This window comes from Rhinolophus ferrumequinum, chromosome 10, assembly GCF_004115265.2.
Source record: "Rhinolophus ferrumequinum isolate MPI-CBG mRhiFer1 chromosome 10, mRhiFer1_v1.p, whole genome shotgun sequence".
NCBI classification, from domain to species: Eukaryota; Metazoa; Chordata; class Mammalia; order Chiroptera; family Rhinolophidae; genus Rhinolophus; species Rhinolophus ferrumequinum.
The window spans coordinates 73,906,747-73,933,876 of NC_046293.1; the positions used below are offsets into that span (position 1 = coordinate 73,906,747).

A 27,130-nucleotide genomic window follows, 5' to 3' on the forward strand; every position below is an offset into this window, starting at 1 on the left:
ATAGTCCATTGGATGCTGGGGATATGGTTGGTCACTACGTTTATCTTTATTAGTCCTTAAAGAACTACTAGAGGGCCATATTTATCATTTAGTAAAACTTTGATAATAAAACTGATAAGAGTCACTAAATATTTTGCGTGGTTGCTTTCTATGTTTAGATTTTAAAGCTGAAATGTTTTGAATTTTCATATGACAAAATGTTAATGTGAGATAGGAACTACCTAATTTTCTAATACCATGCATTTTTAACCATTAATGTTTTAAAACATTTAAATTTATCTACTGAGTTTGTCCAAGTTAAATAAATTATATTAACAAGAGTTAAAATGAAAAAAAGTTAACAAATTACATTATTTATGGAAGAGGCTATATGAATTTACAGAGAGTTTTAGAAGGGTAACATATTTTCTATGGACTACATCAAAAATTTCATTAAAGACAAATATAAGCTAGTAGCTGGTGAATAAAAAGAGAAATCTGCAAAAGGATATATATGTGACATGTTATCTATGTCACCGGGCCAGGCCACAGGATGAAATCAAAACATCACAGCTTAATTGATTTTATTGTCCAGGTTATGAGTGATATAATATTGCCAATTTTTTAAAGCATGTACTGATATTGAAGACCAACCCCGCACTGCTGGGGAGATTTGGAATGGGGGCATTAATGAATGTGCCCTCTACCAATGTCTGGGGAATGGAAGCATTATTCCTATAGAACCTGACTGTGAAGAAGAGCCCTCACCAATTTGTGAGCGAGAAGCTGAAGTCACCCTGGGCACCATTGATGAGCTGTCCTGCTGCTCACTGGAAGTTTGTGGTATGTACTCAGACTGAAGCCTTAAGTCAGTTAATGCCAGAAAACATGTTCATATTCTTTGCGAAAAAGCAGGGCATGCGTGACGCTTGGCCTGAAAAAACTTGTAAGGATTGAATAACAATGGAAGTATTTCTATAAATGTCACTTACACTTTCTCAAAGCAAGCTTTGCCTCATTCTGGTTTTGTTAATCTTGCAAATACACATGCAAAACTCTGGCTATTAGCAATTAATAATATTCAGTAATACATGACACTATAAAGGAGCTGGGAATCTTTGACTTATGACAAACGCAGGTGAAAGACAGTAACAAATAAACCTTAAATCTGCTCCCTTTTCATATATAGCCCATTTTGTGAGCTAAATGTTTTTGGTTTCAGTGTAAAAACATGTATAATGAAAATCGTTTCCCTGCTTTGAGTAAGAAACACGAGATTTTAGTTATGTTCAGTAATATTTTAATGCTTTTGTTTCTTATTTGCAGGATGTGACATGACCTTGTGTGAAACTACCATTCCTACATGTACGGAGAGTCAAAAATTGACCATTGGCTACAGCTCTCTTTCTTGCTGTCCACAGTACAAATGTGGTGAGAAATTAATTAGGAAAAATAAGAGTGAGGGTCACTTTTCATTCAGAACAGTGGATTAAATTTTCATTCTTTGTGTCTACAAGGAAATGATCTATTATTAAAGATTGTGGAATTGTCTTCCTAAAGATAGTTTATTAACCTGCAAATATATATATTTGCCAAAAAAGTGTATACAAATGGACACTTTGGTCAATGTTGCTCAAGCAGTAGTTCGCTGTAATCAGAAGTGTCTGGACGCTGATGGTAACTACTTTGAGCACCTCTTGTAATTGCAGAAGTCAAATGAGACTTGTATTCATCTTTTGTTATTGGTATATATGGAGTATTACAATTTTAATAGTTTTTTCCTTTCTTAAAATGTGTATACATTTTTTTGGCACTTTCTCTCTCTCCCTTTATCTCTCTCTATACACACACACACACACACACACACACACATATGTATATATACATATACACATATATACTTTAAATTTATATGTTATATAAATATTTGTATATAGTAATTAAGTCATTTTAAAGATCTTAATCTTAGTGTAAATACATGGGAAATAGAATACATATATAATATATATATACACACACACACACACACACACACACACATACATATTACATTTATTTTATCGTCTCACTGTATATAGAGTTTCAAATATCTTTGTGTTTCTGCAGAATGTGATCCAGTTAAATGCCCCAGTATTTCAATACCAGAATGCAGAGAAGACCAATTCATGATTCAAGTTCAACAGGATGAGCCTTGCTGTTTTGCTCCTCTCTGTGGTGAGTGACCTGTGAAATAATTTCTTAAAAGAAGAAGGAGGATGTAGGGAAAAATTTCTTATTTGAAGTGAATTTTATGAGACTGATGGAAATCAGTGTTCTGCTGTTATAAGAATTCAACTAAATAAGAATGATAGAAAAGGAAGTCCAGCATTTTATTTTATTTTATTATTTTATTTTACTTTATTTTATTTTATTTTTATTGCTGGATGTGTGTCTTTAAAGATTTTTATTACAATACAGCTAACATAGAATATTATATTAGTTTCAGGTGTACACATTAGTTGTTCAACATTTATATACTTAAAGAAGTAATCAGAATAATAAGTGCAACAACCATCTGACACCATGCAATGCTATCACAATATTATTGACTATCTTCCTATGTTTTTTACCTCCTCATGCCTTTTTGTAACTATCAATTCGTACTTAGTTCCTTCACCTTTCTTACCCTGCCCGCAAAACCCCCTCCCATTTGGTAACCATCAGCTTGTTCTCTGTATCTATGAGTCTGTTTCTGTTTTGTTCTTTACACCCCACATATAAGTGAGATCATGTGGTATTTGTCTTTCTCTTTTTGACTTATTTCACTTAGCATAATACCTTCTAGGTCCATCCATGTTGTCACGAATGGTAACATTTCACTTTTTTGTGGCAGAGTAATATTCCCTTGTATAAATATATACCACAATTTACCCAGTTGTCTATTGATGGATACTAAAGTTGCTTCCATATTTTGGCTATTGTAAATAATGCTGCAATGAACATAAGGATGCACATATCTTTGTGAATTAGTGTTTCAGATTTCTTTAGATGAATACCCAGAAGTGGGATTGCTGGATCATAAGGTAGTTCTATTTTTAAGTTTTTGAGGAACATTCATACTGTTTTCTATGGTGGCTGCACAAATTTATAATTCCACCAACAGTACACGAAGGTTCCCTTTTTTCCCACATCCTCACCAACACTTGTTGTTTATTGATTTATTGGTGATGGCCATTCAACAGGTGTGAAGTGATATCTCATTGTGGTTTTAATTTGCATTTCTCCAATGATTAGTGATGTAGAGCATCTTTTCATATGTCTACTGACCCACGTGTATGCCATCTTTGGAGAAATGTCTATTCAGGTCCTCGGCTAATTTTTTTTATTGGATTGTTAGATTTTTGGTGAGTCCTTTATAAATTTTGGATATTAACTCCTTGTCAGATATACCAGTGGCCTTCTATATACCAGATATACCTTCTCACATTCAGTAGGTTGTCTTTCTGTTTTGTTGATGGTTTCCTTTGCCGGGCAAAAACTTTTAAGTCTGGTGTTTATTTTTTCTTTTGTTTCCCTTGCCTGAAATGACATATCAGAAAAAAAATATATTACTAATAGTAAAATCAGAGAGTTTACTGCCTATGTTTTCTTTTAGGAGTTTTATGGTTTTGGGTTTTATATTTAATTTTTTAATCCATTTTGAGTTTATTCTTGTATATGGAGTAAGAAGGTGGTCCTATTTCATTTTTTTTTTTTTTTGCATGTATCTGTGCTCTTTTTCCAACACCATTTATTGAATAGACTGTCTTTACCCCATTGTACACTCTTGTTTCCTTGGTCATAGATTAAATAACCATTTATACATGGGTTTATTTCTGGGCTCTCTATGCTATTCCATTGACTTCTGTGTCTGTTTTTATGCCAATACCATGCTGTTTTGATTATTATGGCCTTGTAGTATAGTTTGATATCAGGTAGCATGATACGTAGTTCTTCTTTCTCAAGATTGCCATGACTCTTTGGAGTCTTTTATGGTTCCATATAAAATTTAAGATTATTTGTTCTAGTTCTATGAAAAATGCCATCAATATTTTGATAGAGATTGCACTGAACATATAGATTGCTTTGGATAGTATGGACATTTAACTATGTTAATTCTTCCTATCCATGAACATGGTATATGCTTCCATTTATTTTTATCTTCTTTAAATTTTCTCTTCAGTGTCTTATAATTATCTGAGTATAGGTCTATTACTTCTTTGGTTAAATTTATTCCTAGGTATTTTTTTGATGCAATTATAAATGGGATTACTTTCTTAATTTCTTTTTCTAGTAATTTGTTATTGGTGTATAAAAATGAACCAATTTCTGACTACTAATTTTGTATCCTGCTACTTTACTGAATTCATTTATCAGTTCTAATAGTTTTTTTTGGTGGAGTCTTTGGGGTTCTCTATACGTAGTATCATGTCATCTGAAAATAATGACAGTTTTACTTCTTTCTTTCCAATTTGGATGGCTTTTCTTTCTTTTTCTTGTCTGATTGTGGTTGCTAAGACTTCCAGTACTACGGTGAATAAAAGTGGTGAAAGTGGGCATCCTTGTCTGGTTCCTGATCTTAAGGAGAATGGTTTTAGCTTTTCCCCATTCAGTATTATGTTAGCTGTGTGTTTGTTATAGATGGCCTTATATTGTAGTATGTTCCCTCTATTCTAACTTCACTGAGAGTTTTTATCATAAATAGTGCTGGATTTCATTAAATGCTTTTACTGCATGATCATATGATTTTTATCCTTTGTTTTGTTTATGTAGTATATCATATTAATTGATTTGTGGATATTGAACCAACCTTGATCCCAGGAATAAATCCCATTTGATCACGGTATATCATATTTTTAATGCATTGCTGAATTCAGTTTATTAATATTTTGTTGACGATTTTTGCATCTATGTTCATCAGGGATATCAGTCTATAATTTTCTTTTTATTGTAATGTCTTTGTCTGGGTTTGGAATCAGGCTGATAGTGGCCTCTAAAAATGAGGTTGGGAGCCTTTCACCCTCTTGAATTGTTTGGAATAGCTTGAGAAGGATAGGTGTTAATTCTTCTTTGAATGTTTGGTAAAATTCTCCTGTGTTTCCATCTGGTCCAGGAGAAAGTCCAGCATTTCAAATGACTCTTAAGAATTGCGACAATTGGTACCACTTTCTCCTATCAACAAAGACTATATATATATATATATATATATATATATATATATATATATAATCAGTCAAAACATGATCAAGATAATATAATCAAGCTTTTCTTTTTTCTTTAATAACGCCAAGCACCTAGTTATGTTAGGAGAAAAATCTAGCCTTAGCGTTTCTTAAAGAACCAAGTAGAGTAATGATTCTGCTAAGATATTACAGGACCTCTTTAAAACTATATCACATGTGAGTTATGATGATCTTGAAAGAGAATGGTAGAAATGAAAGTTGTCTGGGTAATGACGGTATATGGAACTATGTATTTTGTCTTATGAACTAGACATTTAAAAATAAAGAACTCTCTATTTTTCATTTTAAATGAATTATCATTTAAAAGATTGGTGATTAATGTAGGTTTTAAATGTACTTATGAAAATAAAAACACATTATTTGTATCAGTTAAGGTTCAACTTCAAATGGCAAAAAATGATTGATTCTAGCTAGCTTTAGCACAACCAATTATTGGGAAGATTTGGAGATCAATATTTGATAGGCTCAAGATGAAACAGATGAAGCCCAGGGAAGGAAAGAAACCAGCTGCTCTGTCAGTTAGAGGTGTGATGAGAGCAAAGCACCTTTGTAACAGTCACTCTAAGTCTGCGTGGATGGGGCATTTCCTCAAGGTCATTTAGAGAATTGTTATCAAAGTTGAGAGAGGGATACTGAACAGCTCCAAAGTGTCTACTACATTATTCATCCATAAATTGGAGTAATCCAGAGTAGTGAAGTAAGGAAACAAATCAGTCAATATTTTTATCCTAGTAAGAACAAGTTATTCTGGAATGTTAATGCCTGATACTTTTGGTAAGATGGTGTTCTATGTCACTATGCTTGGCAAGCATAAAGCAACATACTCAGGCAGTGTTATTATTTTTATGACCATATAAAGAGATCTGTTGAAGCCTTATTTTTCTTGTTTTCTATTTTATTAAACATAAAGTATTTTATGTTGATTTTTAATGTATGCAATAATCTGAAAATAATTAGATTTTTTTTTTAGCTCAGCTGTAACTTCTGTTTTTGTTGTTTTATCTTTAGTTTGTGAACCTTGCACTGAACCTATTCCACTATGTACTGATGGGGAATTTCTCACTGTAGATCTTAATACCACACACTTATGTTGTCCTCAGTATTACTGTGGTAAGTATATTTTAACTAATTTAAAATATTTAGATGTGTCCAATGTTTAAGACTTCAGTTGAATTCTAGCATATAAAATACATGTTGAATACATAAAATGCTTTCTTACCTCTGAGAGTTCTTCTTGGATAATGTTATTACCTCCCTAAAATAGATTAGCTGTGACTTGCCTGATATCCTAGAATTACTAGATATCCAGGTGATTCCATATCCACTTTACTTCCTTTCTCTTGTACTCCAGCCATTTCTCAGGGTTCTTCACCTGATGAGCTATCCTAGTTCTACTACTGTTGTTTGTCTTATGAAGCTTTTGCTCGTTCTCATCAACACATGGTAATTGGGCAGTGGGAGAGGCAGCACTGGGGAGATATGAATTCATGCATTACATTAGCAATGGCAGCGCACTAAATGGTAGGTAGCAAAAACTAGTGATTACATGAAGTTAATCTTTACCCATGTATTTTTTCTATTTAGTTTGTGAGCCAAATCTTTGTCCTGTGCCACTACTCAACTGTGCAGAAGATATGAAACTTGTGAAAGAACATGTATCTGGTCAATGTTGTCCAATATGGCGTTGTGGTAATTAATCTTCATATTTTAAAGTTTTATTACAGTATGTTAATGTATTCTGATCAATATAAATATGTTGGTTTTTGCCTTTTAGAATGTAGCTGTGAAAGCCTTGTTATGCCAACCTGTGAAGTGGTAAGAATACATATTTTGATTGACTTGTCATAAAATTTAATTCACTTTGTTCTTTATCTTTCTCATTTCTGAATTCTTCTCAGGGTTAATGTAATTATCCTTATTAAGTTGTACTGAAGTAGATTAAAATAATGTGCTTTGATATTAGGGAACAGTCAATGTTTTATATTTTACTTGAGATAAGAAGTACAATACGTTATTTTTTTTCACTGGTGAATGTATCTATTAGTCTTGTATCCACTTAAGTTCACTGGTCTTAAAATGAAGCAAAGCATTGAAAAAATATTATATCAGTATTGGCCTAGGTTATGGTGGTGGTTTCATGGATGTATACTTCTCTCCAAATGCATCAAGTTTTATATGTTAATTATGTTTGTACGTCAAATAAATAAATTTAATTGTATTTTAAAAAAGCATTAATCTAACATTTACTGCAATGATGAGTTATCATCTATTATTTTCATAGAATGTTTAAATAGCTTTCATAAACATTCTCTCATTTGATTATTTTGTGTGTACTATATACACACCTACAGAAAAGAGTAGAATTATATTGTATTTTTCTTAAATCCTTCATAGTTTACATTACATGTTTAGTACATTATCTCATTCAATCTCCACAAAGTAAGTATGTTTAGCTCATTTTGTAAATAAGGAAATTGAGGTCTAGAGAGAGTAAATGATTGACTGAGATCTTCAGGACTCAAACCAGGGATTGTTTTGTGTATGTGTGTATTCCTTCATTCTTTCCACTCGGCCTTAGTTCTTTCATTTCCCTTACAAAGTGTAACTAAGATATAAGTTGACAGAAGAACAAAAGCAAGTGGAGACTGTCTTGTTTCTATTAGTGGCCTGGCTTCTCTTTAGCTGTGACTCATTTTCCTCATCTAAAATAAAAAGTAATAACAATACCTGTGTCATGAGAATGAAATAAATTAATATAAATTAGATAGTACATGACACATAGCAAGGGCTCAATTAGTACCAGCTATAATTATTACTACAACACCTCCAGAATACTCATAATGTTAACCACTCTGTGTAGATTATCATGGAGAACTTTCTAGGGAAAGTGACCATCAAGAAAAGTTTGGAAGAAAATGATAGTCAGGTTAGGAAAAATGGATGAAAAGAGGTAAACTATTCCAGACAGGGGCTAGAATGAACATGAGTAAATGCACAAAGGATGAGGTAAGATATGCATGTTGAAGGACCATGACCTCTTTCTTTCCTTGAGAAAGAGTTACCTGGAGGAGGAACGATGAGAGATGAAGAACTATCCAAACTGGTAAACTGGGGAGGGCTTTAAAGACAAGGCTGAGGGATTTAGATTTGATTTATTCATATATTCTTTTCATATATTTCTTTTCAGTTAGTCATCAACTAACATTTGTTGAAAACCAGTTATGTGTGGTCATGGTGCCAGCCACTTGAAAATGCAAAGCCCTACCCTGAGGAGCTTAGTGTAGTTTTATATGATAGGAGATGGAAAGTGTCCTGTATCAGACAGGAATTATAAAAATGGTGTTTGAGGGAGCAGACATTGATAGTCCTGTGTAGCAGGATAAGGGCGGTAAAACACTGGAGGGCATGAGATCAGCAAGAGACTAGTATAGCCATTCATGAATGAGGACCTTGAGTGTAGAGAGGTCTATATGGAAGAGGAGTGGGGTAGGGTTGAATTCAGGAGGGCAAAATGGAAGACTTGAGCTTTGTGTAACATATTTTACGTGTGTGTCCGTGGGAGGGGAGCTTTAAAAACTTCCAGGATAACAAGGCTCGCACTCCAAGAATCCAAGAGTATTGGATCTTTGGACAAACACTCGATGGCCAAAAGAGTAGCTCAGAGTAGATTCTGGGATTTCACTAGTACCCAGCCTCTTTCAGAATTGCCCTGCTGGCCTGAAAGAAGTAACACACATCTTGAGACATTTCAATAATAAATCTTTCAACACAATATAAACTAGTCCTTCTTCCTATGGGATTTTGTGCCTCCTGTGTTCTGGGTCCTTTGAAGCTTCTTTGGATAGGAGCTTCTGTGTTCATTCTTTAAACTTGCTATGATTGTTACCTTAACTCTGAATTTTTTTTTTTTTTTTTTTTGGTGCCTTTACTACCTATCTTGGCCTAACCATCAAACAACGAATCACATTTCTATCTGTTCCTCCCTTTTCTTCACCCCCACTTCTAGTGAGTGGGTTTCTACCATTCTCCATTTACCCTTTCATTGTGTTCTCCTTCCCCATCATTTGTGCAAGATGCTGGCCCATCAAGTTTACTACCAGTTCACCTTTCAATGTCTGAATATTATTTATGAATCAAACTTTGACATTACTCAATGTTGCAAGTATTTATTGAGTGCCTATTATTTATTAGCATTGTTCTGGGCACACACAACATAACTATTCATTGTAGCTTCAATATCCTTGAACATCTTACCCGAATATAAGTAACCATCCATGTATGATAATTTAGTTTTAACATTGATGGTTCTATATAAGCATCAACCTCATCCATTGGTCCTGAGTATTCATTCTGAACGATGACTAAGTATTTATGCCTAAGATGATACATGTATATATTTAATATCACATTAGTTTTTCACATAGAAAACAGATATATTTCAACCGAAAGAGTCTATGTTAAGCCTTTGGAGTATTTCTTTTTTTGTAACAGTTTTATTGAAATATAAATCACATTACCATATAATTCAGACATTTAAAGTGTCCAATTCAATGGTTCTTAGTATATTCATAGAATTGTGTAACCATCAACACAATTTTATAACCCTAAAAAGAAACTCTATACCTATTAGCAGTTACTCCTCATTTTCCTTCAATCTCCCCAGCAATAGGAAATCAGGAATCTACTTTTTATCTCTATAGATTTGCCTATTTTAGCATTTTATATAAATGGAATCATATATTATGTGTTCTTTTGTAATTCCTTTCAATTAGTATAAGATTTTCAAGGCTCATTCTTGTGGTACCATGTATCAGTACATCATTCTTTTTTTACTGTTAAATAACATTCCATTGTATGGGTATACTTAGACATTTGTATGGGTATACTTAGACAAATAAAGGTATCCAATGGCCAAAAACACATGAAAAGATCCATAAACTGACATCATTAGCTATCAGTTAAATGCAAATCAAAACTACAGTGACATGCCACTTCATACCAATTAAAAAAGGCAGATAATAATACATGTTTCGGATGTGGAGAAACTGGAACCCTGTATGCTGCTGAAGGGATTATAAAATCGCACAGTGGCTTTGGAAAACAACCATTTAACTCAAATGGTTAAATATAGAATTGCCATATAACTTAATAATTCCACTCTTAGGTATATACCCATGAGAAATGAACACATTTGTCCACAAAAAAGCTCATGCATGAATGTTCATAGCAGCACTATTTATAATAGCCAAAAAGTGGAAAAAACCTTAAGGTGATTTTGCTGCTGACTCTAAAGGAGAAGGATGCTTACTTCAGATTAAAAAAATACCACCATATTTGATGTAATATTAAGTATTGGTAGAAAAATCACAAGATATTTCCTCTATGGGAAATTGGGTAATTATGAGCATAAAAGTGTAACTAAACATGTGGATAAGATCTCAAAGGAAATAAGTAAGAAGGGAAGAATAGAAGATTTAAGCCTAAACTTGAGAGGGCACAGTGGGAATTGTGGATTTAACTACTAAAATACAAGTGCATAAGTGACTTAAAAGAGTTAGTGTGAACCCACTATTTCCTTATCTAATCTTCTGGAGTAGCTAACACAGTGAGAGAATTTCATTTATTATTTCTTTTTACTCTATATTTCTAAAATGTTATTTCCAATCTCATTGGAATTGTGTCACGGCATATGAGTTATTGTTTATGCAACTACTTTACAACTTGTAAAACACTATGAAAAGTAAGATATTACTAGTTTATAGGGAAAAGTGCCTTTTATATATTACTATAAATTTATTTGAATCATTTTTTGTGTTAAGAATCAAATTCATTTTAATACTGACATGGTATGAAAATCAAATGCACCCCGGAAAAGTTGATATTTAAAATGCATCTTGAAACTTTAGGCCTGGTCATACATTTGAGAGGAATCTATATCATTCCTAATATGGCAAAGTTTGAGTACTGGTCATGACAACAATTTGCTAACAGCTAAAGGGTATACGGCATGTTCTGTGTGTCAGCTCTATTTTAAGCTCTTTACATATATTGACCCATTCATCTCTCTCAACATTCCTAAGAGGCAGGCAAATATTATTATTCCCATTTTACAAATGAAAAAGCGTGAGGAGCAAACTGGCTGACTAGCCTGCTCTATATCACACATTTAGTAAGTAGCAGCACAGGGTCAGCCCAAGGCTAGTGTTGTTCCCCAGTCTGTGCTATTAATCACTACAGTATGCTCTTCTGCTCCTGCCTTATATGCTATAGCAGCCTTACTCAGAGGCAGACATCAGAGTCCTGGATCATATCTATAGAACAGATCAAGGACATTTCCACCAAACAAAGGAACAGGGATTAGCAAACTTTATCTTATCTCCATTTGCCCACAAGAGGCTCAGAATCAAACAATATTTTAAAGTTAGGACAGACCATAAAGATCATCTTACCCACTTTCCTTCATTTACTAGATAAGGGAATGAAAGTTTAGAGAGACTAAGTCGTCCATGATCACATTGTTTGTTGTAAATTTTTTCCATGGGCTGTGTATTAAATGACCACTGGGTTAATCCAAGCCTGTTTACTATCAAATATGTATTAAGAACCTGCTCTATCTCTGGCTGTGTGGTAGGGAACTTATTAGATACTACATCATGTATTTTTTTTATACCATTATCATATAGTAAGCCATAGGATAAGTCATATAATAATAATAATAATAATAATAATAATAATAATAATAATATCTTTCTAATAGGGAGAATATACTACAGTAGACCTTAACTTTCAGAGTGACTGTGGATGTGTGCAATATCTCTGTGGTAACTATGTTTTCTGTAACTTTTAAATGATACTAAATATTATTGGTATCTGTTGTTTGCTATTTAATAATTAAAAATAATTTTCTATGAGATGTATTACACATTTTAAGCCATTTGCCAGTTTTTTAGTATAAAAATGTGCTATTATTTTTCAGTTTTCTCTTTTGTAATATCTCTAAATGTTCTGAGAAATTTGATAATAGGACAGAAAAATGAAATTTTTTTCAGAAGCTGCAAGTTGATGGTAGGGTTGATATATATATATATATATATATATATATATATATATATATATATTTAATTTAAAAAAACACATCTAAAAGAGAGCTTTTTGCTCACTGTTTTATTATTATTGATGTTAACACTGCAAAACAGAGAGTTGATTTTTCTGTGAAATAACAAATTTTCATATTAAGTATTAGTAGGTTAATAGAAAATAAAATTTTTATTCAACAGCTTGAAATTTTTATATGAGAGAAGGCTTAATTAAATTCATTGTTGGTGAGGCACAAAGAGCTTAAGCTGATTTCTTCATCACTATTCTAGACTACCTTAACATGCAACTTTTAAAGATACGGTAACACCTTATATGAGCTGCCTTCATCATGAAGTATAATTTTCATGACTATTTATTTTGTAACACAGAAAAACAGAAAATTTCCTTTCAAAATAATTAAAAACCATTAAATATTATACAAATCCATCATGAAGATGGAATTTTTTTTTCACTTCTATTTATTTTTAAGTTTGTTTTTCCAGGACTCATCAGCTCCAAGCAAGCAGTTATTTCAATCTAGTTGTGGAGGGTGCAGCTCACAGTGACCCATGTCGGGATTGAACCGGCAACTCTGGTGTTAAAAGCATCACACTCTAACCAACTGAGCTAACTGGCCACCCGAGACCTACTACTATTAATTTAGATTCTGCCTTCATCTATATCCACTCCCCAAAATTGTAATGTTATGTTTTTGGAAGAGGGAACAGCAAGTAGCTTGACAGTCTCTTAGGTCTAAAATTCTGGAATCTGTGATAAAGTATAGCTTTTGGAGGAAGTTCAAACAGTAAATACCATGTTTCTCCGAAAATGAGACCTAACCGGAAAATAAGCCCTAGCATGATTTTTCAGGATGACATCCTCTGAATGTAAGCCCTAATATGTCTTTTGGAGCAAAACTTAATATAAGAACCAGTCTTATTTTTGGGGAAACACGGTAGTAGTTGAGTTTACAGATCAATTTCTTATTGAATGGTAAGGAATAAATGTGCTACAGTTATTATTAAGTAAACTCTTGAGTTATTAACAATATATAAAGGTAAAGATCTTTGAGTTATTAACAATATATAAAGGTTTTGATAAAAATTGCACACCACAATGAAAACATAGATTTAACTAAAAATTCCATTGATTAATTAAAAACTCAATATAGTACTTTTTGCCATTTTTCTTTTCTCAGAAAAGGATGATGTGTGTGTATTCCAAGAAGTATCAGTATTGAATCCTGCCCTGTCTATGATAAAGTACTTGGAAGGGGACTTTTGTCACATAATAGAGTGTCTGGAAGAAAAAGATAACCATACAGGCTTTCACACTCTGAATTTTACAACGGTGAATTGTTCAAAAGAATGTGATGTTGTAAGTATTCTTTATAGGTCATTCTGGTGAGAGTTAATGAATTTTAAAATGGCAGCTCTAGAATTTGAACTAGTGAATAATTCACATTCACTAAGTTAAAAATGTACACTTGGACAGTTCGAACACACTTATCCCATTGTTCTTGCCACTTTCTGAAGCAGTTCTGAAGTCCTCTTTCATGAGTGTCTTTAGTTGCACTGTCGTGCCTGCCTCTATGTTCTGAATCAATTTAAAACATTTACCTTTCACGGTCATTTTGTCTTTGGGGAAGAGCCAGGAGCTGCACAGTGCCAGATCCAGTGAATAAGGTGGATGAGGACACACCGTATGTTTTTATTTGACAGAATAAAAGCGATGCTGTACTAGAAGCGATGTGTAACACAGAGCCTTTCCATTGTGATCACAAAATCCAACAAATGCTGCTGCCGAGTGCCATCCAACGGAAAGTCAGGGATCTTCAATACGGGAAGTGGCGCATGGAACCTTAGTAACAGTGTGTGACAAATTTCAACTTCGTGCAGTCAGTTGGGTGTTGAGAAAAGGTGTATTTTAAAGTGTGCTGTAAATCATGGATGACTAACAACACATTAACATGAAATGGGCAAGGTTTTATCTTCCATCATGACAACATTCCATGTCACATGTCATTTCTGGTACAGCAATTTTTGACAAATAAAACCATTATGGTGTGTCCTCATCCACCTTATTCACTAGATCTGGTACCATGTGACTTCTGGTTCTTCCCCAAAGTCAAAATGACCATGAAAGGAAAACGTTTTGAATCAATTCAGAACATTGACCCAGCCATGACAACGCAACTAAAGATACTCACGAAAGAGGACTTCCAGAACTGCTTCAGAAAGTGGCAAGAACAATCGGATAAGTGTGTTTGAAGTGAGGGGGAATATTTTGAGGGGGATTAATGACAATGTGTCTTTTACTGTAATAATTTTTTTTAAATTTAAATATGCACCATATTGTTTGATCACACTTTGTAGCTGTATAAAATCATTATATGAAGTGCTTCAAATTCAACCTTAGAAATGCTTACACGTATTCTGAGAGAGCATACATTTACATTGGGAAGCACTTTCAGAATAATTAATTTAAAGTATTGATATTGTTGTGAGGCTAATTCAATGTATTATTATTGTCATATACAGCACCAGGCGTATGTTCCATCTCCTAGTGATTATGATTGTTGTGGTTCCTGCAAAAATGTATCCTGCAAATTTCAAATGGAAAATGGAACATCAGTTATATATGAGGTATGAATTCCTTATTCCTTAAAATATGTTCCTTGGTGGGTAGCTTTCTATGCTACTTTCTGAAGAAGACATTCTTAAGTCAAATAAATTTGAAAAATGTCACACATGAGTTCTGCATACAATAAACACACCCATATACAGTACGCTTACAATGGACAAGACAGAGTTACAATCTAAAGTATCTGATAATTTCTGTTGTAAAGGAACATGCTTAACTTGTTTCTCAAACTTATTTTATCATAGATCTTCACTTTTGTTTTTAGATGTGAGCAATGGGCAATGGCTTTGAGAAATATTGATTTCTAATCGTTATGAAGAAAAAGAACAATAGTATTTATTTACTTATTTGAAATAGAGCATTTTGATAGAAATCTGAAACTCAAAATGTTAGCCCTTTACTATTTCAGGTATTGAAGATTTTGGTGGGTACATAAGAGACAAGATTTAGAATATTTGTCAGATTTTTAAAAAGAAGATCCCAAGAGACGTTAATGCTATATCACATCTTTCTACTGAAAACAATAAAATAATTATCCAGAATTCTTCCATTATTTCATAATAATTCTATATATGTTTGCAGACTAACTTACTTCTTCCCCAGAATTTTTTATGAAACTTGTAATTTTGTTAGTGTCGTGATCAATTTATGAAGGTCATAAATTGTGTATATAACTTACATTATCTGAAGATAGTTCCAATTTATTATTGCTATCCTTACATTTTTGTTCCATTAATAGTTTAATTATCTGGAGATATTATTTCTGGTGTTCTTAATTACATGGGATTACTCACATAAAGGATTTTTTAATCCTTTACATTTTATTAAATAAGAAAAATGAACAACTATTTTTGTGCCGTAGTCTGTTGTTTTACAATTATCTGAAAAACAGTGTTATTGAGTTACATAGTTATTGGTTTATCCTAGCAGTATTTCTGTTTTCTAATATATTTTAAAAATAAATATATATATATATATATATATATACACACACATACATATATATATTTATAATATATATTGTATAACTTTATTGTACATATATGTATATATAATTAAAGAGCAGTCTTCAAAAAGGAAGCTTACAAAATTATGAAGAGACAGAGGTGTCAGTGAGAGAAAAGGAATTGAAGACTATTTGAAAAAATATAATAACTTGAGGATTTCAGTAAAAACACAACACAAACCCTATAGATTGGTGTATGTAATTAACCATTGGTGTATATAATTAAATTCATGGTGATATCCCTGAAATTTAAATAAAATATTAAATTATGTTCAAAGTATTTTTTGAGAACAAAAGAAATGCAATATAGGTAAATAAATATCAAGATCATCATTAACTCTTGTCTCTTTCAAGGATACGCTGTAGTTATCTAGAAATCTAACTTTTATGAAACAACTAATTTTTTATTTCAGATAAATTAGACATTACTATTTCATGAATTTGAATATTTTATCTTCTTTTATACCTAGACTTGTAGATCTTTTCCAGTTAAGGTTCAAGAAGACCTGAAGTTATTCATAAACTAAAATAAAATTTAGAGAAAAGGATGTTAGTTAAAATTCTTACTGGTACACAAGGAATCTGCAAGCCAGAGTTTGACTAACATTTTAAAATGTGGGTTATAAAAAATAAAATATAGATCAATAATTATAACCCAATATTTATGCAAGAATTTTGTTTATCTGACCTTATTTCTAAATAGGAATTTTGAAATAAGGAATGAAATAAAGTTATTATGTTTGTAAATTTGTTAGAAGAATAGGAATAGTTTTTAAAATAACCATAAGATCCATGAAACTAGAACCATAAGTCAATTATCACTATCATCTGATGATTTAAAAAATATTTTGGTGATAAGGGAGTAGAAGGAAGAATAAACAAATTTCAAGAAAGGAGGTGTATTATGTAATATGAATTGTTGTTTTATAATTAGTGATGGAAATAGTACAGCAAGACCTTTGACACTTGACCAAATTAGATAATTAATTTTGTAGTAGAAACAGATATCTTTTACTTCTTTCCTGTCTATTGCTTTACTTCACATTTATATCTTAGTTCTACTACGTAGTATGAAACCAAACCCACAAAGACACACACACACACAACATATATGTGTGTGTGTGTATATATATATATATTACACATATGTATTTTTTAAATCATTTTAGATAAATTTGTGGACATTTCCAGATGGATATTTTGTGTCACAGGAGACTTTCTGCATCTTGACTTGACTTTTGATAACTTGGATTGGAAGTATTCTACTTAAGAAATACAGCAAATTTTAATAGCATGACAGTAACTTTGTCTTTTATTTTTAGGAGGGGAGTACATGGAATTATAATTGTACCACATATGAATGTGTTAAGACTGATGAAGGGACAATGATTCTGAACTTCAGTATGGTCTGTCCCCCTTTTAATGAGACTGAATGCAAACTGGTTTGTACTTTGTTTTATCTAAGAAAATTTAATATTAAGTATAATTTAGAAAATAATATGTTTTCCAAGGTCATTCATACATACGTTGTGGCTTATACATTTTGGTGAATGTTTTATTTTCGTGTATACATAAACTCTCTATTATAGTTCCTCAGTTTGCAATTTTGAATTATATATAATGTTCCAAATAATTTTGACTCTTCCCTGAATAGACATTATACTATCTCTGGGTTTTTAATATGTTGATCAAAGGATTATTGAAAAATCATTTGATCAGAAGACCTTTCCCCTCTTTCAATATGGATCAATAAGCTAAACAATCAGAGCTTGACCCATTTTTTCTTTCTTAAACACAGCCAGATTTATGACGTCATTCACTTTTCAGTACATGCTGACCTAAGTGAAATTTATCTTAGCTTCTCTGAACACAAACCACTGTGGAATTTCGCACATGCCATGGGATTGCTGATCCTTCAGTTTTGTTCTCCCAATTCCTATTCTCTCAGAGAGAGTCCTTTGGGAGAGTAGAGTTTTGAAAGTGATAAGATTTTTTTTTTAAAAAGATTCTTTGTAGCTCTAATTATTTAGTAGATAATAATTCCTAATTAAAAGTGAGCTTTGTTCTGTTTTGTGAGGCAATATTTTTCTTAGGTGTAGAGAAATAGCATAGTGTCATTGAGTTTTGTTGTCTTTTCAAGATGTCCCCATTTAGTGATGATAGCTAGCTTGCTAGATGGCTAGCTAGATATAATATATATTAAGTAATAGCTTTTCATCTCTGGAAAGACTCGTAGGCACCATCTTGTTTTACAGATTGTTTTTTATAGAGTAAAATATTCTTTAACTTGAATTTCAATTAGCAAGTTACTAAAAGCAATTAGCAACTTACTGTAAGAATTCCAAAAGATAATCAATACAATGGTTAAAATTTAGCCTTAGGCAGGAACCATGCTGAAGTGGGAAAATTTTTTTTGAATAAAATATTAAGGAAAAAGATACGTTATAGTCAGGAACTCCATGTAGTCCCATAGAAGAGCTTATTTTATTTTGAGGAGTTGAAATAATATAATGGCCTCTATGTAGAGTACCTGTTAGTACTTTGCTTTGGTAAGACATTTTTGTGGTGTTTAAAATGTGTTCTTTTAAGTAAGTTATCTTTTTGCAGTCTTTTATGCTACTAATAAAGAAATAAAGAAATAAGAAAAAATTAAACAAAATATCTGCTTCTAATTTTAAAAACAAAGGAATTCTTATTAGAAATTGTTAAATTCCAATCATTTTCCTGTAAAGACATTGTGAAATTTAATAAAAATATTGAGAAAATTAGTTTTCTATTTCTAGTCTGAGAGTAAATAAACAAACACTGAGTTTTGGCTTTATTCTTTCTCTCCTCCTAGAATGAAGGGGTGGTGAAGCTTTATAATGAAGGCTGTTGCAAGATCTGTAAGTGAGGACATGTTACATCTATTAATTTGATGGATTAGTGTTAATTGTTTGTGGTGATTATGATTTTTCTCATAAAATTCAGTTGCTAAAATGCAAGGAGGGAAACAAATTTTACAATGCATGTAATTTAAGTGCTTTTGTGTCACATGGTTGATTCTTTTGTAATTTAGTATTTATAAAAACTTCTGGGGTATGAGTAACGTGTTTTTAATTTAGATGAATTTTAATTTAAATGTTAGCAACTTATTGCTGCATGTCCCAAAAGGCATTGCATAGGATTTTAAGAGGTTTTAAGTTTAAAAGTGCTCTATGGTCCAATTTACTTGGAACATTCTGAACTATAGTAAGTTAAGCAGGTTATGAGGAGAATGGCGTTGTAACTCCAATAAGGACATACTGAGTGTAGTATTTCCCAAACGTATTGGGCAAGTCTATGGTTCTGTACGATACATTTGAGAAATGCAGATTTAGTGAATATATTTAAATCTTATATATAAAACTTCCCACAGTTATTTTTATAATTAAAGTTATGTAGGTGTAATATATATTATATTAATTTAAATTACAAGGTTTATTTCATAGTGATATTTAATGATTTTAAGGACTGAAATAGAATAGATGGGTATTCATGCAGCCATTTTTCTTTCTTTCTTTTTCAAGTGATTATAATTTATATCAAGATAAAATAAGAGTTTTAGGAATCTTGGCATAGACGGTAATTTAAAAATTGTATAGAAAAGCTTTCAGGAAAAAGGGTACAACACAGTTCAGGTTAATAATGCCATGGTGGAGGGTGGAGGGTTGGATTCTTATTTATTTATTATTTTTTAATTTAATTTTTTTATATTAGTTTCAGGTGAACAAAACAACATACTGATTAGACATTTACACTCCTCACAAAGTGATAACCGCCCCGCCATGCCTACTACTCCCTGACCACATATATAGCTGTTAAAATACCACTGACTGTATTCCCTATGCAGTACTTTACATCCTGTGACTATACATACATGTATACATTTGTACACATACATATACATATACATGTATACACACATATATATATTTAATTATAGTTGACATTCAATATTATTCTATAATATGTAAGTTTGCTAGGACTGTCGTAACACAGTACCACAAATTGGGTGACATAGAAATTTGTTGTTTCCGAGTTCTGGAGGTTAGAAGTCTAAAACACAGGTGTAGATGGGATTGGTTCCTTCTGAGGACTGTGAAGGAAAGGTCTGCTCCAGGCCTCTGTCCTTGGCTTGTCAATGGCTGTCTTCATGTTTACTTGGTGTTCTCCTTGTAGGTAGGTGTATCTGTCTCCTAATTTCCCCTTTTTATAATGACATCAGTCATATTGGATGAGAGTCTACACTAATGACCTCATTTTCACTTGGTCACCCCTGTAAAGATCCTATCTCCAAATACGGTCACATTCTCAGGTGCACAGGAATATTTGGAATGCACAATTCAATCCGTAACAATTTTTATTGCTGGGACTTTTGTGGATAGTATAATGCCACTTATGCAGTTTTACTTACTGGGGCTCTTAGATACACACTAATTGAAATTTTTCTGCTATTAGAAATAAGCAATTTTTAATTCAGTATTCTCTGAATCAAAGGTAAACTAATGTGTATCCAGTAGTATTTGTATCAGAAACCCAAGGAATGAAATTAGGCTCCAGAATCTGAAGAAGATTATATTTTTATGAACTTCTTTCCCCCCTGCTTCCTCAGAGTCTAGACTCTTCTGTAGGTATGAGACATAGGAATAGAATCACATTGCAATGTTAAGACCTTGGATTAACCCCAAGTTGATTTCTAGAGAAGTGAGTACATTTACCAGTATGTTATCTGAGGGTGAACAGGAGAAGATCTGTGGGACTGACCATATAACTACCATTTATTTATTGCCTGTCACACATTGACACTCTATTAAGCCCATGGCAAACAGTACTATGACTAATCTTCACAAGTGCTGGGAGCTAAATGGGGAAGTAGGTATGGCTTTCCCTTTAGATGAGGAAAAGAAGGTTCAGAAAATTTGATCGTATTAATCAGTAATGGATTTAAGTTTGTCCGGTGCCTGGGCCCAGGGTCTTTTGATTCTGCTAAGCTCTTTGAAGCTGCAGAATAATAACAGTCCACCTCAGTTTCTCCCATTTGATGAGTAAGGATTTGTAAAGTAATTTCTGCTTTGGTATCAGAGAATCCTTGTCTGCAATCTTTGCTTTTCGGTGACCAGCCTATATTTTCGGATACTATCAGAGGTGCTATGCTAAACAAAATGTGTTACAATAAAGTCTCTGAGGAATGAATAGGAAATGCCTCTTGGTACAAACAAATTCAGCCAACTAACAATAAATTTATGTTGTCCCAATTTCTTTCATTGAATAATTTGACTATCAAACTAATTTTTATTGAGCGCCTTCCATGTACAAGACAGTCTTTTAGCACTGGATCTATAATAGTGAATGAAAGCATATCTGCATGCATAGCGCCTATTATCAAGAAGGAGAAGAAACAATGAACAAATAAATGTATACTACTATGTCAGGTAATGATGAGTGGTGTAAAGAAAAATAATGCAGATAAGAGGTATGCAGAGTGAGGGGAATTGGGTTGATAATTGGAGTGAGTGGTTAGAACATACCTCTGTAATGAGGTGTCATTTGAATAGAGACAGAACGTCCTCTGAAAAGCCGACCAGGAAGAATGAATAATGCTGAAAGCAAAGGAAATAGCAAGTGTGGTTATAGCATAAAGATGATGGTGATAAAAATAAGAGCATAAGATACCTTATAGTTCATGTTAAAGTTGTTTTCTTTCTAGACTATTCTTTCTTCTTAAACTTACATGAGAACAGAAGGGCTGATGAAGAAACCACTGAGTGAAAACATCTTAAGATACAAAACAACCTGCCCTCCATCACCAACTCTGAGTTTTGAGCCACACAGTAGTTGGGAGGTCAGGTAAAGGAGAAAGAAAAAGCACAGGAGACTGAGAAGGAGACACGAATGAGATGGAAGGCAAACCAAAGAGGGTGCTCTGAAGCCCAGTGCAGAAAGTGTATCAAGGGGGAGAGAGTGATCAACTGGGGCTGCTGAGAAGTAGAATGAGAACTGAGATGTCCTTGAATTTAGCAATTTGAAGGGCAAGGGTGATCTTGAGAAGGAAGTTTAACTTCAGGTTATCTTTCCTTTAACCAGAGTAGTTTAAGTTTTATATACTTTACATGTTGATATTTCACATAAGCATTTATTTAAATAAAGATTTTGTGGCTAAAGTCATTTGAAAACTGGAGATCTAAATCCAGTCTTTTGCGAAAAAGTAAACTCAACAGAATGATTCAGTGGCTTTCGTAAAGTGGCGAAGCAAGTAAGTATCAGAGTGAAAATCCTTGGTCTTTTGCATCCTGATTCAGCGTTATATCCACTACACACAGCATTAAATAGATTCTCTTGGCATATTACCAAGGGACAATCCATCACACACACAGAGGCATATTAAGGTCATTAATTAATACAAAGTGTTTTCATTTGAAATCATAAGAGATCATTTCAAAGCCATAAAATCAAGTTAATATCATTCATCCATACATTGCAACATTGTTGATAAATAATTCAATTACATTTGTGCTTTGTTTTTTATTAATATACATTAGGATAATGTGGTTTTAAATCTATTAATTATGACTTCAAAATAGATTTATATATATATATATATATACACATATACAACCAGATGCCTTAATTATGTACATGTATATTTATTTCTATATACCATGGTAAATTATTTTGATTTTTAGCATTTTAAATATAAATTTTATCTATTTATACACGACACACAGGTTGATGTTAGCATTACCATATGTGTAGAATATTTTTGATGTGTGATTATGATAATTGTTCTAGGATAATAAGATAAAGAGATCAGTATAAAGCTAGAAAATGTAAGCGAAAATCTATTTAGAAGGTAAAAAATATATGAGTGAAATTTTTAATATCCCTTAATGTAGGAATATATTTTATATAAATATATTAATTTTCCATATATTGATATGTTAATTGAATTAAGAAACAATTTGACATGAGCCTTTTAATGAATAAATGCATTCTATATTTTATCAGGTAAACGAGAAGAAAGAATATGCCAGAAAGTGCTCATTAAATCAGTCATAAGGAAACAGGATTGTACAAGTCAAAGTTCTGTAAGTGTGAAAATATCATTTGTTATATAAAGGACATGTGTCTTTCCAAAAGTATATGTGTCACAGCACTAGTAAGTGTGTAAGCCAACAAAATGCCAACACTTATTAACTTTGAGATTATTCCTAAATTCTAATATTAAAATATTGTTCGTTAAGAAGTGAATTATTCTTAGCATAAATAATCAAAATGAATTAATCTGAATGATAACTGCAATCCAGAGAGATAGAAATTAAACCTACCTAAATTTGAGTACATATTTTCTTAAGTATGCAATGTACTCAGCAAAATAGTCTTAGTTCTAACTTTATCTCCTTTAATATGACCTATCCAACTTCTACAGTATATTTGAGCCATGATGTAATATAGGTCACAATAGACTCATTAGATTATGATTAATATATTGCAGATACCTGTCTAGTTATGCGAGCACATTTCATACTCTGAGTTATGTCAGCATTGCTGTCTTAGACATGCCCGTGGAACATTTCTTTGACTTATCTGAGTTACTAAATTTTAATCAAGTATGTTTTGGGATCCTTTAACATACAGAAGCTTGAGAGTTAGAGTGATAAGGAAAAAAGACCTGCTTTCATTTGACTTCTTAGTAGAATCACGTAACCAGTTTTTTAAAATATAAGACTGTTTTTTCTCGTTGTCTTTCCTTACAGATAAGTGTTGCATCTTGTGATGGAAAATGCCCATCAGCTACCATATATAACATCAATATTGAGAGCCATCTAAGATTCTGCAAGTGTTGTCGTGAAAATGGAGTTCGAAACTTGACTGTGCCGCTGTATTGTTCAGGAAATGGTACTGAAATAATGTACACTCTCCAGGAACCTATAGACTGCACGTGCCAGTGGAATTAAACTTCGGGATTCCAAGAACTCTATGCAACATCATCATGTCAAATGGAGTTAACTTTTATCACTATTATTTAGGCACTGGGCAGATTTATGACGGTTTAATAATATATTTTTTCAGGCTATTGGGATATAGCAGTTTAACATGTGGTACAAAATATGCACAATTTCCATGGAAAAACTCAATTTATTGATTTACTTTATTACAAAGAATCAAGTGATTTAAAGTTGTTCAGCTAAAATGCTGTTATGTATATAATAGCAACATGCTGCAGACCTGGGATATGCTCATTAATTAGAAAGTTATTTTGCAGAATTCCTGCAATTTCACTCAGTAGTTATTTTTTGATTTGCAAATTCTATCATAGCTATCCAAATTAAGATACTCCTTTATCTCTACTATGTAGTCTGGTAAATGTTATCAGTTAAAATTGGCATCTGGAGAGTCATAAAGAGTGGTATGTTTAGAGACAGATCGCAGAACTATAGGATTTTAGGTTATTTAAAGCTTGAATGGATATTGGGGATATTATTGCAAATTCCTCATTTTGCAGTTGTAGCAGATAACCAGAGAATCTCTGTGACTTGTACAAATTAATTCAGTGTAACAATATAGTGAATTCATGTTAATGGTTAAGTCTAGGTATTTTATATTCCAGTCCTATGATCTTTTCCTTTGAACAGTATAGTAAGGTGTCTATTACAGAATCTTTCATTCTTAAAGAGTGTGCTTTGCATAGAATTAAGAACTTTAAATTTAATACCTTTATAAAAAGGAAAAAAAATGCCACACATATATATGTATATACGTACACATAATAGTTATCCCAATAATAAGTAATGGGGAAATGTAGCATCAATTGCTAAATAGAGGAGGGATATCTTGGGCTTTTATTTTTTATACCACAAAAAACTGTTATTAAATATGTTGTTACTATTTAACATTTAGTTAGCTATTTACTATCTCATGCACATCTGACTTTTGAGATGTATTTGCATACTATTGAGGTTGCATGCTATTTTGCTTTACATGCTGCTCCTTTGCCAATGAAGAATGAAATAAAGTTATGTGAATGTATTAATAATTCTATAATGGAATGCTGCACTTTTTGGATATAGTAGATTATTGATATTTGCAAGGAATATATCCTGAGATCTTTGCAAATCCCCAAATTGTTTGACATTTATAGTATATAATTATCTGCATTTCCTTGTGTGTAACAAAGAGAGAATGCCTTGCTTGGTATTATTGTTATGGGGGCCAAATGAAGTTAAACCTCAATAAAAAACAGTAAAGTTGCATTGAAAAGCAGATGCAGGGGCCTGATGGTCTAGGCTAAGATTTTAGCTAGGTCATCTGCTTCCATTTCAAAATCATGCTTCCCAGAAAAAAAATTCAAATTATTAGATATTTTGGATCTCCAGTGTTACTTAGAAATGGATGAAAGAATGAAATGAACATTGTATCTGCAAAGTCCCCATGTCTACGATATACAAAAATTGACTTTTATCTTATTTGTGCTTAATATAAGTGTTTTGTTTATATGTTAACATTTCAATATTCTTGGACTCCTATTAACATATAGATTGAATCAAATGCTTTTGGTTAAAATAAATTAACATTTTGCTTAAGAAAAACTGTTATGTACCTCAAATGAGGCACATAATATTGTATGTGTCTACCACCCATTTTATTTCCGTGCTCTGTAAAATATTTGTTATTGAATTAAAAATATTAAATCATCTTTACACCTATTTGTGGGAAAAAGGGAAACATTCTCCTAGAACTTCATAAATATTCTCAAACACAGCAAATATGTATTGAGCACCTGCTACGTGCCCGGCACTAAGTTCTGAGGGCACAGGAAATACAGATACAGTACTGATGATCAGAAAAATTAGAGTCATGTGAGAAAGCAGGCATTAAATAACACAGCTCTAAGAAGTCCAGAAGGAGAGACCAAAACTTTTTGAAATTTGGTATATGATAAAGGTGGCCCTCAAATCAGCAGAGGGGTGGGTACAAGTGGACTTTCCCTAAATGGTGTTGGCACAACTGGATAGTAACTTGGACAAAGAAATTTGGATCCATACATCCACTCATATCAGCATAACTTCTAATTGTATCAGAGATTTAAATGTTAAAACACAAACAAACAAAAAAGAGGGTAGACATTCTAAAATAAAATATGGGAGAAATTCATTATAACCATGGAGTGGGGAGAACCATTCTAATTCTGACTCAATAGCCAGAAGCCCAAAAAGAAAAGACTGATAAATTGAATAACAAGAAAACTGAAAACAGACAAATAGCACTTGTACAAGGTTATCCATTGCAGCATTGTTTATAATACAAAAGACTGGAAACAACAAGACTTGAATAAATTGCATTAATTGATATAATGTAATACTGTGCAACTGTAAAAAAAAAAAGAATGCAAAAGAAATTCTATATTGCTGTGGAATGATCTTTAGAATATTTTTTAAATGGAATAATCAAAGTATAGAACAGTATATGCGTGTTCGAAACACTTGGCGCTCTCACATCATGACAGCTTACATCTTCAAAATAAGAATCCCTCCAGCAGGAGATTCTTGACCTTGTTCTGCTGCAATGAATGAAGTCTTACATAATGTAACATAATAAGGGAAGTGACTATCTCATCATTTTCACAGGTCCACCAACCCTCAAGGGAGGGGATTATACAGGGAGTGTTACCAGGGAATGGGATTTAAGGTGTTATCCTAGAATTCTGCCTACAGTAAGAGTTAGAATGTTATGCTTGGACTAGCCAGGATCATTGGCCATCCCTATGAGTTTACAGAGCTCTGTCATCCTCTAGTCTCCTGTGAAGAAAGACAAAACAGTACCACTAATTTATCTAAGTTAGTAGATTTAAGAAGGGATGTTTTTATGTTGGTCTTTAATTTTTTTCTCTGATTTTTTAAGGTGTAAGGATAACAGCTCTCCTCTGGATGTAAAGCACTTGTGGTCAGTCAGGGTTTCGCTCTGTCTCTCCATTCCTGTTCCTCCATCTAAGGTACTTTCTTCATCAGATTTTCTCAGTAAAAGTTTACTGAACTGAATTTATTAAATGTGTTAAATGTGCTGATAATCTCATTTAGAAATAAAGTCCCATTTCATCCTGGCACACTTGTTAACAAATCTAGCAGGAAAGCCATAAACTTAATGG

At 32.5% G+C, this 27,130-nt stretch overlaps 1 protein-coding gene across 1 annotated transcript in view; it reads left to right on the top strand.

The window, feature by feature from the left end:
- Nucleotides 1–25,617, top strand: part of OTOGL (otogelin like) — a 146,966-nt gene extending 121,349 nt beyond the window's left edge. The window contains 13 exon segments of the mRNA XM_033116163.1: nucleotides 610–822; nucleotides 1,306–1,410; nucleotides 2,086–2,193; nucleotides 6,249–6,350; nucleotides 6,825–6,929; nucleotides 7,015–7,055; nucleotides 11,998–12,061; nucleotides 13,516–13,694; nucleotides 14,858–14,962; nucleotides 17,289–17,408; nucleotides 18,806–18,851; nucleotides 22,993–23,072; nucleotides 23,742–25,617. Coding sequence (XP_032972054.1) covers nucleotides 610–822; nucleotides 1,306–1,410; nucleotides 2,086–2,193; nucleotides 6,249–6,350; nucleotides 6,825–6,929; nucleotides 7,015–7,055; nucleotides 11,998–12,061; nucleotides 13,516–13,694; nucleotides 14,858–14,962; nucleotides 17,289–17,408; nucleotides 18,806–18,851; nucleotides 22,993–23,072; nucleotides 23,742–23,942 — 1,469 coding nt within the window. The 3' untranslated portion in view covers nucleotides 23,943–25,617.
- The last annotated feature ends 1,513 nt before the right edge of the window (nucleotides 25,618–27,130 follow it).